Here is a 12,205-nt window from a genome sequence, read left to right on the forward strand (position 1 = left end):
ATATTTTTAGAACTTTCTAGCCACAGCATTCAAGTATGCAAGGCAGCTTTGTTGTCTGGTCATCTCTCCATTGATGGAAAGCTATAGCATCTTATTTCTTTAAAAAATGCTGTAATTTGGCCGGGCGCAGTGGCTCACGCCTGTAATCCCAGCACTTTGGGAGGCCGAGGCGGGTGGATCACCTGAGGTTGGGAGTTCGAGACTAGCCTGACCAACATGGAAAAACTCCCCTCTACTAAAAATACAAAATTAGCCTGGTGTGGTGGCACATGCCTGTAATCCCAGCTACTCCGGAGGCCGAGGCAGGAAAATCGCTTGAACCCGGGAGGCAGAGGTTGTGGTGAGTGGAGATCGTGCCATTGCACTCCAGCCTGGGCAGCAAGAGTGAAAATCTGTCTCGAAAAAAAAAAAAAATTCTGTAATTTAGGTGCTGAATTCAGGCGGGGTTTTATTCAGGACAGATAATCAATGGAGCACTTAAAAGGCAGGTTGGGCTGGGCACGGTGGCTCACGCCTCTAATCCCAGCACTTTGGAAGGTGGAGGCGGGAGGACTGCTTGAACCCAGCAGTTCGAAACCAGTCTGGGCAACATAGCCAGGCCCCATCTCTACAGAAAATTAGCTAGGCGGTGGTGTAGTCCCAGCTACTCGGGAGGCTGACTTGGGGCGATGGCTTGAGCCCGGGAAGTCGAGGCTGCAGTAGGCCGTGTTCCCGCCACTGCACTCCAGGCCCGCCTTCTGGCACTCAGATGAGCACAGGGTTCACAGAGTGAACTAGGTGCAGTCTGTTAGGAGGCTTGGGGCCAGGGGTGGGGACAGTTTTGCCTTTGCCCCAGGCTCTGCCTTGGGAGGGAAGAGTCTTTGTTGCCGCCACCCACTTCTGTTTCTGTTTTGCGTTTTGCAGGGGCGGATGTCCACGCGAGGGATCCCCGCCGTGGGATGTCGCCGCAGGAGTGGGCCACTTACACGGGCCGCGTGGATGCCGTCCGTCTCATGCAGAGGCTGCTGGAGCGCCCCTGCCCGGAGCAGTTCTGGGAGAAGTACCGGCCCGAGCTGCCGCCGCCCCCTGAAGCGACGCAGAAGCCCGCGGGCTCCAAGAACTGCCTGCAGAGGCTCACTGACTGCGTGCTGTCCGTGCTGACGCCGCGCTCCGTGCGGGGCCCGGAGGACGGGGGCGTGCTGGACCACATGGTCCGGATGACCACGAGCCTCTACAGCCCCGCCGTGGCCATCGTGTGCCAGACCGTGTGCCCTGAGAGCCCCCCGAGCGTGGGGAAGAGGCGGCTGGCGGTGCAGGAGATCCTGGCGGCGCAGGCTGCGCGGGGCCCCCAGGCGCAGGAGGCGGATGAGGTGGGGGACGCGGGGCAGCGCGGGCGGACCGGCAAGGAGGACGCGGACTCCCGGGAGGGCTCCCCGAGAGCCGGCCTCCCGCCCGCCCAGCTGCCGGGGTCCCGGGGCCCCGCCGCGCCCGCCCCGCGGAAGGCCAGCCTGCTGCCCCTGCAGCGCCTGCGGCGGAGAAGCGTGCGGCCCGGCGTGGTGGTGCCCCGGGTCCGAGTCAGCAAGGCGCCCGCGCCCACCTTCCAACCCGAGCGGCCGGCGCGGAAGGGCAGCACCAAGGACAGCGGCCACCTGCAGATCCCCAAGTGGCGGTACAAGGAGGCCAAGGAGGAGAAGAGGAAGGCGGAGGAGGCCGAGAAGAAGCGCCAGGCCGAGGCGCAGAAGGAGAGGCGCACTGCGCCCTGGAAGAAGAGGACGTGAGGGCCCGTGTGCCTGGCGCGGGGTCCGGGGCCGGGGCGAGGCCGCGGGTCTGGGCGCGGAGAAGGAGGCGGCCCCGTTGCGCATCGCACCACAGCTGCTCCATGGACCACGGGGCCGCGCGCATTTCCAGGCTGTTTGTCCAGGCTGCTTCCAAGAGAGGGCTGGGGGAGCCACATCGATTCGCCTGTCACCAGCCCTCCTAGCAATCAGTACAACTAGCGGGCACGTTGCCTAAAAGGCCCCCTTTAGAGAACCTGAATTAAGATTTTTTTTTAAAGATCAATTTATCAAAGGGCGTTTTCTGCGTAATTTTGTATTTTTAATCATTATTTATCAAATTTGCAACATTTTACAAGTGATAGGGCCCCTTATATCCAAGGCAGTTTTAATACACTTGCCTGAAGACCTTTTGTTTAAAATACTGTTTCTAGCAATAAGTATTCATGATACCTGTATGAGTTCACACAGACATGATGGGATTCTCCCCTTTTTGGCTGTTTGGTCTTTTCTCCTCATCCTAGGTGTAGGTGCACACTGGATGTTCTTAGTAATTAGATTAAGTGATGCCGGCTATTTCTATTTGACGGAGGCATTGGCTCGTTCAGTCACATGATCAAGTGAGACAGAGGATCAGATGTTATTGTATCTTTTTAAAACTCTTATCCATATAGTAATATATTGAGGAAAAATATATTGTCAAATTATAAAACAATGGAGCGATAAACATGTATTTATTGCTAGAATTAAACTCATTTTAAGCAAGGGGTTTTAGGTAAACTGGATACGAAATCTTTAACATTAAAAATAGATATGAGAAAAAAACTGTCATTTGATAAAATGGGGCAAATTTAATAATAAATGATTACCAGAAATACAAAATTAAGCCATATGTGCTCTTAAGTAATTCGAATCCAGATATCCTTAAAATGTCAAAAAGATGCAACAAGAGTCAGGAGCCCAGAATGATGCAAATTACAGGAATGGGGAGGAGGTGATTTCTAGAACAGGTGAGAGAATGGAATGGGGAACAGACTTGTTTTCGGCAAATTCTCCTGGAGTAGACCGGGCAGCCCCCTCCTCCAGGCTCAGTTCCAAGGAGTCCCTTGTGTGGGTATTCCTTTTACTTTTCCTTTGAGGACTGCGCTTGGTGTTTAGCTCATCCTCATGCCAACCTCTTAGAATTTCCAAGATTCGGGGCCTTGGGCAGGGCAGGGCACGGGTGTGATTTGTCTTGGGCCACAAGTTCTCAGTGAGAGTTTTATGTCCACACTTTTATCTCCAAAGTGACATGGAGATCACTTTTCTCAGTGATCAAATTTGAATTTATCATAGGGGGTTTTCTGCGTAATTTTATATTTTTAATCATTATCAGATTTGCAGCATTCTAATTCGGCAGGGCAGGGTATGAAAGCTGGAAACTCAGGCTGGAGTTTCTAGTTCTAATGGCTCTCTGGCCATGTGGGTTGTAGAGTGTCTGTCACATATGCACTTTGTTTCAGTATTAATTGAAATACTTGGACATGCACGACCACAGGCCTATTTGGAGGCTCTGTACTATGACCCTAATAACCCTAGATACATCATGATATGTGGTGTCTGTCTCAGGACGCAGGCAGGGCTGGTGCAGGCTTCTCCGTACTCCCTTCCACTTGGCACCAGCAGGCATCGAGCAACCAGGGATCTTAAACTGGCCTCTCCAGAAACTCCATTGAACAGGACTGCAGGCTGCACCCAGGCTAATGGGAGATTGGTGTGATGATGATACAGTGTTTAAGATCAGATTGCAGTGAGTTCCTCCTTAATCCCAGAAAGGCGCCATGATGAATGCCGCAGGAGACTGGACCCTCTTTGAGAACTGCAGTTATTAGTTGACTGTGGGTCACCCTCGTGGCCAAGCAGTTGGGATTGGCCATGTCCCCTTCGAGGAGGTGGGGACTGTAACTGACACTGGTTATCTTTGGGGGTTGTCTTTCCTGAATCCTTTGGCATGTGGCACCTTCCTGCCACACGTACATAATTCACGGCATTACCAAGTCACCACGAGCCCCACCCTCACCTCTGCCAACCAAGGACCCAGCCAGCCGGTGCCACGTGGTCTCCCAGGCACGCTTCTCAACACCGGCTACCCCTGCTGTGAAGGTTCTCAAGGCCCTGGTCCGGGGAGCCGAGGCCTGGGAGCAACTGCACTGCAGCCTGCATTGAGAACTGCGGCTCTAACACAGTGATTGCGAGAGGACACCCATTCTGAGCTCCCACAAAGGGCTCCACCTTCCCAAGAATGTCTAATTGTCATTGGAACAGCCAGGGTCAGGCAGCTTCCGCTCGGGCTGACGTGGTGTCTGACCCTTGGTGGGTTGCCAGACGTTCCTGTTTCCACCATGGGAAGCTGGCACTGGGAATGGTATGGAGCCCCCACTTCTACCCTAAGCCTGGGTGTCTGCTGCCTCCACGTCAAAAATGGACATTTGTGGTCCTGCCTACCTGCTACCTCACCACAACCCATGCTCAGAGTCTCCAGGGATGCATGGAACAGCAATGACGGGACAGCAAATGACTGGTGATTTCCCTAGGTCCCACGCTGTTGTGGAGTGGACGTATTGCGGCCCTGCCCCTGATGTGTTCCAGCCTCATCCAGGTGCACAGGATACTCTGGGGCCAGCACAGGGCTTGTCCAGTGATGCTCCTGGTGTCCACAAAACAGCTCTAGAGATACCTGCATTTTGAAAAGCCTGCTGAGCCAACAAGCGTGGGGCAGGACACGGATTTCTTTGGCAAATCTGCAGGTGAGCTGACCATTTGCCTGGTGAGTGGAAGCTGCCGTTATCTGGCCAGTGTTTGCAGCTTGAGGGAAAATGACAGCTGGATGGGGGGATGCCTGACCTCCCGGGGAGCTTTGGTGTGGCCTCAGTGGAGAGATTGGATTTTGAAACCTGCCAGACCCAACTGAAGGAAGGGTCATTCCTGATTGAGTGGGAGAGTCTCCCCAGTCCCTCTCTAGACTCATTCTAGCTGTGGCCTGCCTGTGGACAGCCCTTCCCTTTGGCCCATGCGGTGGGTCCAGGCAGCTCCTGCAGCTGTGCTCATGGCTGCTGGCCCAGAACTTCTGATTTTTGCCATGTGGAAGCAGATTTGCTAGTAGAGGAATTTTCCAAGTCAGGGGAAGTGTTGCCAAGCCTCTTGCCTCGACCTGTGGGGGGCCTTCTGCTCTTGTTTTCTCATTCTCTTTGGAGTGGGCACAGAGGGGACAAGTTGGCCCCCAGTGAGGCTCAGGGAGTGTAGGAGACCAGGGAGGGAAGCCCAGATGATTGGGAAACGGAGCCACCTTGAGAGGGTGTCATGGGGTCAGTGTCGGGGTGATCTGATGGGTCAGTTTATACTTAAGCAACATTATTCTGTTCACTTCTTTTGGGTAAGGGATTCCTCATGGGAGGTGTGGTCATCTGGTCGTAGAGGTGGAGAGAAACACCCCCTCGTCTTCCTGAGCCGTTTGGAAGCCCTTTCCTCTAGCCCTAGGTACTGGTGAAACAGGCCCCTCAGTCTCAGGATATGGACAGGGCTGGGAGGTGCAGGCTTCTTGTCCCATCCCCACTCAGCATCACCGGGTATCTGGTAGTCAGGAGTCTCACAGTGGCCTCTCCAAAAGCCTGGTGTCCTTGGAGAACATTTTTCATTTTGTCTGTTTTCGTTGCTTTGAACAGCTGCATTCACTCACCGAGGGCTCGCCCTCCCTGCATCCGCCATGTGGTTCAGGGAGGAGGGGACCGATGAGCACCAACCCCTTCTCCTTGCCTGTCAGTGGCCACCGCATTGCCCCCTCTGGCTTTGCCACCACGTTCTCCTGCCCCCGTCACCTCGTCTCTTCTCCCTCATTAGCCTTTCCTTCCTTTACCTGTTTTCTTCTCCCAGCTGGTGAAGTTCTTGATCATCCCTGGCACCACCTACCCTAAGGTCTACCAAGGACAGAAAAGCCAGGGCCTGTGTGAGGCAATGTGGTGTCCCTGCGGGGTTATCATGGTGGGACCTCCTAGACTCCAGAGTGAATGAATGGCAGGGCTGCCAGTGTCTGTGCTGATGGCTTAGAATTCCTACACAGCTGTGCCTCTCCCACCCCATCCTCTTTGTTCGGAAGGGAGACCTGGTTTGCTCTCCATGACAGCCCAGCCCCTGCTGTGCACAGGGGTGGGGTTCGGGGTCCCTCCCTGCACCCTGATGTTTATTAACTGTAGATAGTGAATTTCAAGTTGACAGGTACCTTCTCAGGGATTTATATATAAATATAGTTAGAGGAAAAGTTGAAGTCTATTTTACTACTTTTTAGTGTTTGAGTAAATTATGCTTTAACTGGACAGAAGAAATATTTCTCAGACAATGTCGATGCTGCTGATTACAACTGAGATGCCTGGAGCTCACCCTTGATGGAGACTTCCTTGGTGATTGGAGATCGGGGACTCTGGTGGCAGAAATGGCTTTGGGGTGGGTGTGAAGTCGCTTCAGTCCCTCTGAGTTGCCTCTTGTGGATGGAATGTGTGTATCAACAACAATGAAATTCACCTCCGTGTGCATGGAGGCGGCTGATGAGGATACAGATAGGCCAGTCCTCGCTCTTCCCTCCAGAACTGGCTGCTCCCGGTCTGATGTTGGAGCACGTGAACTAAGAGTGACAATTTTTTCTACTTGCTTCTGTGAATAAAGTGTTCTACAGTCAGCCCAGCACTAAACTCACCAGGAAAGAGGAGGGAACAGCACGGAGCCATTCATCTGGAATTACTCGATGTGCAGAGGCTGCCCCTTGGCTGCACTTGGGAACATTGTGGACGTCATCCTTCCTCTCAAGCTCCTCCTGACAGACTCCCGGCAGCGCTGGAGACCTCAGGACCACGGAGATCAGAATTGCAATGGCTTTGTCATCTCAGCGTGGCCACTCCTGAGGCAAGAGGCTCCTCCTGGGAGCAGGAGAGACAGAGTTCGTGATGTCGGTTGGAAAATAGGATTTATGGATGCAGGAGGGCCATGCTAGGCCCCTCTGCCTGCTTCTCTCCCTGCTGTTGGCAGTGACCAGGTCTCAGGAGTGGAGACGAGGCTGTTGTGAGTGAAACAAGTCCCTGTGGCCAGACCCCAGGCCTGAAAAGGATGCAAAGCCTGCTGTTTTCAGGCTGTTGGGAAGAATCGTGGGTACTGAGTGATTATGATGAAATGCATCCCAGAGCGGAAATGAATGGGACCTGAAAAGTGGGTCTGCCACGTCCCTGGTAGCCCGCCTGCAAGGGCACTACACTCCCCCCAGCCCCGCCGGCCACACTACATGACGTGGGAAGGCTGTCTGTTCGTCCTTACCCTGGGGACTCAAGTGTGCTCTGCGGAGTGAGTCACAGCCCTGATGTGCACCCTGCACTACTCTTTCCCCAGGTGCGCCGGAGACGCAGTCTTGCTCATTTCCTCCTGACACAGCTCACTGTTCCTGCGGTGGTCAGAGTCCCCCTGTGCTGTGTCAGCTCCTAGACACTATTAGTCTTTCACGTCATAAAGCGCGAGCACTTTCTCCCTTTTGCAGTTTTTGGGGAAATTCTAACACGTTCCCTGGGGATTTGCACAGGTCCCTCCGCCTCCCACAGCGGGTAACTGTGTGGATTCTGCACCTGGCAATCGGCACTCCCCCTTGGAAACACCTGCGGGCCCTGTTTCTTCCGGCCTGGTCCTTGGTTTCTACCCCAGCCCCTTTGAGCCGGCACCTGCCTGGGACTGCCTGGAGGGCCACGGTCCAGGGAAGGACAGGTGGGACCCTGACCATGACAGATCTTTCTAAAACAATAAAGTCCCATTGATGACAACTGCAGTGGGATGAATGTCATTGCAGCGGTCATGCTGGGAGCTGCCGAGAGCTTACAACAAAAGCAGTTCCTCTCAAGGCACTGCTTGCATCCTCCCCTCCATGCCTCGGTGCATTTGGAACTTGCTTATGTGCTGGTATAACTCGAGTCAGCTGCTCATTTCTGTGCCCGTGCACTCACAGGTTCCTTCATTAACATTTTAAATAAGTGGCTAAAAAAACTCCTCTGGTGGTTGTTTTTGAAAGAAACAGGAGAAAGAAACACACAGTACCTGGATTGCTTTGACTTATTTTCAAGCGACTCAACTGAAAGCCGGTGTTGCATACACAACTTCCTCATGCTGATCCAGCTTAAGACCTGATAAAAGGCACAGCCCTAGGCAGCAGGCAGTGCCAATGTGGACAGTGTACACTAAGGCGTGAGCGTATGCACGGGCGAGCCCTCGTATGTGTACTCATACACACAAATGAACTAAAGGGACACTGGGCTTTGTGCTGGCAAAGGTTACGATGCTGCTGTAGCTTGGCTGTGGGCCCCAGGCAGTGTCAGATGGAACCTGCTTTGATGGCGTGTTGTTCAGTGCACTCAGTGGGGTCTCACACGGCCCGAGGACCCACTGTGAGCACTCCACCCACTGTGGCACAGAACACGGCTGGGGTCTTCATAGCCCAGGTCTTTATTGAAAGGCGGTGTTGACCCAGGCGGCTCATATAGAACCCATTTGGCCAGGTCTGGGCCATCTGTCTGCATCTGCCCTAACTTGGCTGCCCGGAGGGACCCAGACCCAAGGGCCCCAGGCCCAAGAGGATTCTTTACCCCTGGAAGAGCTCTCCAGGCATTCAGCCTACGACCCTTGACGTTTGGCTGCAGGTTACCCTCAGAATCAACACCTTATCCTGAGGAAGCCCTGGTATTTCCCCAAGTCTGCCTATGTATTAGATACTCTAATCAATGCTAACACAGTTCGGTTTTTGAGGGAACTAGTTTTGTCATAATACTACACCCCTCTATTGTTTTTAAATAAGACGAAAAAAAAAACCACGAAACTTTCCATCAGGTAAAGCAATGGTCCTTGTTGGCCTGATGCTTTAAGAAGTTTGGGGAGGTAGGTATGGAGGCACCTTAACAACAGTTTTTGAGCAGAAGTTCTAGAAGCTGGTTTAGAACTACACAGCTGTGGATACACCTGATGAAAACCGCAAAAGGCGATGACAAGCCCAGAAATATGACCAGCAACCCCGTGAGCCTTTGGGGCATCCGACGGAATTTGAAAATTATACCCCATTCAGATGAACACTAAAAGCCAATGTACTGGAATTCTCTTTGTTCTGCCTGGCATTTGGGGGTGTCCAAGGACCTGTGTTTTTAACAAAGATGACTTTATGACCGTTCTAAGGATTGAACAGATTCCTGCACAGGGTGCCAGGTTTCAGGTTAGGTCCTCTTAGTATAAGCTCTCTTTTTTTCTGAATGTAAACCTACTTGCATTGTCATTTCTAATAATCCAGTAGGTTTCTGGATATTGTAAAGATACTGAGTACAAATATAACTGTAAATTTCATAGTGTTTTATTTTGAGGTGAGAGTTTTGTTATAGTTTATAAAAGATATTTTCCTATTCAGACCTCAGGGCTATTTTGGGACCTACAGATAAATGTAATTCCCAGCAGCTTCAATTTTTGATATTCAAAAAGTTAATAATCTTTAAGCTAAATATAATGTGATATTATTCAGAAAAAAATGTTTTTCCCTTTTAACTTCTAACAAATTATGTATCTAGTGTTTAAAAAATATGGAAAAAATGGGATAATGTAAAAATGTGGGAGAATTGTGGCTAAAGAATAAAAAATCACTTGTTAAAACACATTCTTATGGTACAAACGTGTGATATTTAAATAAACTTAAGTGTGTATAAATTAGAGAATGATACAATGAAATGTACCAGGATTTTTCATGTCACTTCCTTCTTTTCATTGAAATAGACGTGCACTTTCTTATTGTGACAAACTTTCACTTTATTTTTCAAAGGTAAGATTTAAAAACTCTGAGTTCCCCACAAATAGTTTGTCACATGTTCAGATGATCTCATTACAATCTGCCTCTTCTCAGAAGAACCCACTGGCAGGTGGGCATCCTTCAGGAATGTTGCCATGAATTTATGTACATACATAAAAACAAGAATATAGTTCCGTTTCTGTGTGACCTAAATGGTGCACTGTACAGGTTGTCCATTAGTTTCTTTTCTTTACTTAAAATATGTCCCTAGAGAGCTTTTTAAAGAATTTAAATACTAGTTTTATTTTCTTTTGACAGCTAAAAAAGTAATACACAAATATGAGAAAAAATCTAAACATTGTACAAAGTTCTCAGATGAAAGTGACTTTACCTTCCCCCAGGACAGTCCCTCAGACCAGCTACTTGTACATCCTTCTAGAAATACCTTTTTAATGCATTCTTCCCTCCGTACTGTGCAAACAGAACCCGATGGGACATAGAGTACCATTTACTCACTGTGTTTTGGGAAGGGCGTGTTGGTCCTTGCTTTGTTCTTTTTCATTGCTGTGTAGTATTCCTCGGCAGAAGTGCACCATGGTTCATTTAACCATTTTTCTCATGGGTGAACAATTCAAATGGTCCCGGTTTTTATGATTTACTAGTAATGAAGATCCTTGTACCTACCCAATTGTATACACAAATGGATGTCTTTTAACATAGGAGCGCAGAAGTGAGATCTGCCGGGTTTAAAAGAATATGTTTTAATTGCTGTAGTCACTGCCATGACGCCCTTTTCAAAGCTCTGCGGTGTGCGCAACCACCAGTAGGAAGCAAGAGAGGCCCTTTCCCAATAGTTAGAAAATTGTATCTCGTTTTAATTTTCATTTTCCCAGTCGTTGATGTGGCTGAACATCTTTTCACCTGTTTTTCAACATTTTAATTTCCTATTTTTACACATTTCTTATTTATATCCATGTCTCATTTGGTGTTTTTTTTTTTCTTTCTAAGGATGGGGGTGGTGGGTAGAATTTTATTTTTTTTTATTTTTGAGACGGAGTCTTGCTCTGCCTCCCAGGCTGGAGTGCAGTGGCACGATCTCGGCTCACTTCAACCTCTGCCCCCTGGGTTCAAGCGATTCTCCCACCTCAGCCTCCCGAGTAGCTGGGATTACGGGCACTAATTTTTGTATTTTTAGTAGAGACGGGGTTTTGTCATGTTGGCCAGGCTTGTCTCAAACTGCTGATCTCAAGTGATCCGCCCGCCTCGGCCTCCCAAAGTGCTGGGATTACAGGCATGAGCCACCGTACCTGGCCCCTCATTTGGTTTTTATTTCACTTTTTGGTGTCACTGCTGCTGGAGGTTGATATGTATTTGGGATGATATTTCATTCATGTGGTGTGCATTTTCTCTTGTTTTATTACTTACTAAGGTATCTTCTGTAGTGTAGAAGATTTAAATTATGATTTAGTCAAATTTGTCTAACTTTCGTTTGTTTTGGTATTTGCATCCTGTGTTTTTTCAAGAAGGCCTTTCCTACCCCAAATGAACAATCGTTTTCTTCTATATTTTCTTCTAATGACCTATAGGTACTTTGCTTTTTTCCTTTTAGCTGAAAGACATGTACATGTATACACAACTCGTTTAGGTTATATTTGATGGGACTGAAAACAACCAGCCCCTATTTATTTGGGAAGCTCCATTTGGAACGTAGGAAATTGGGTGTCTCAATCATTAAATATCGTAATCTACGTGATTATTAAGGAAGGGTCTAAGTAGGGAATAAAATTTTACATATGAACCTTTGTCCTAGGGTAAGATTGTTATTGGAGATAATTTGTGCTCATTTGTGAAAGAGCCAATGATGCGTGTGTGTTGGGCGAAATATGATTGAACAGGAAGGTAACACACAAGGGAGGATCCCCATAGGAAATCCGAAGAACTGGAATGGGAAACGGGAAATGGGGTTGGGGAGGGTTGGGAGAAAGGTGATCTTGTCTCCTTCATCTTCCTGACTGGACATACTGGGGACACGGTGCGCTAAGTTCTTTCCCATGGAAGATGGGAGCATCTTCCCGGGGAGCTCGCCCAGTCCAGCTGCCTCGCGGCTGTGTCTGCCCACGCTGGGCTGAAGCGGTCAAGAATGTCTGCTGAGGATTTTGCACATAGCCCCTTGTGCTCCTCCTTCACCAAGGCCCTTTACGTGGTCTTTGCTCCCAGCCGGTCATGCCTGCCATTTTCCTTGATGATGTCCAGGCTGGTTTCCATCCAGGGACATGAAAGATGGCCCCAAAGCTTCCAGTCTGATGGCAACTTTGATGTGCAAATTGCTCAGGCAGAAATTGTCAGCTTGCCAGCCAGGGGCTTCCCAGTCCTGAGGGGTCACTGTTCCCCCAGCAACGTGGCCTGGGCAGGGGTGGAGAAGGGGTGACAGCCCCCGGGCAGGATGGCCACCACCGCCATCCCCCTCACATCGCCTTACTTCCAGCCTTATGCTGCCTGAGCCCTTTACTGCTTTCCCTTAAAAAGCCAACAGAAACCTAGCAACAGGTTAATAAGTTCTTTTGGCTAAAAATAATTAAAATACATCAATCCAACTCAAAAGCACCTTGATATTCCAAAAGCAGTA

General features: G+C 49.8%; 1 protein-coding gene across 2 annotated transcripts in view; it reads left to right on the forward strand.

Annotated features, from left to right (window-relative positions):
* ANKRD33B (ankyrin repeat domain 33B) overlaps positions 1 to 12,205 on the forward strand; it is a 105,865-nt gene that overhangs the window by 84,775 nt on the left and 8,885 nt on the right. Inside the window, exon 4 of one of the 2 annotated variants that reach the window (XM_003263163.2) lies at positions 904 to 9,773. In XM_003263163.2, the coding sequence (XP_003263211.1) occupies positions 904 to 1,757 (854 nt within the window). In that variant the 3' untranslated portion in view covers positions 1,758 to 9,773. Of the gene's footprint in view, positions 1 to 903; positions 9,774 to 12,205 lie in introns of those variants that run through there. The other variant, XM_030813909.1, reaches the window with a different exon arrangement.

This window comes from Nomascus leucogenys, chromosome 6, assembly GCF_006542625.1.
Source record: "Nomascus leucogenys isolate Asia chromosome 6, Asia_NLE_v1, whole genome shotgun sequence".
NCBI lineage: Eukaryota > Metazoa > Chordata > Mammalia > Primates > Hylobatidae > Nomascus > Nomascus leucogenys.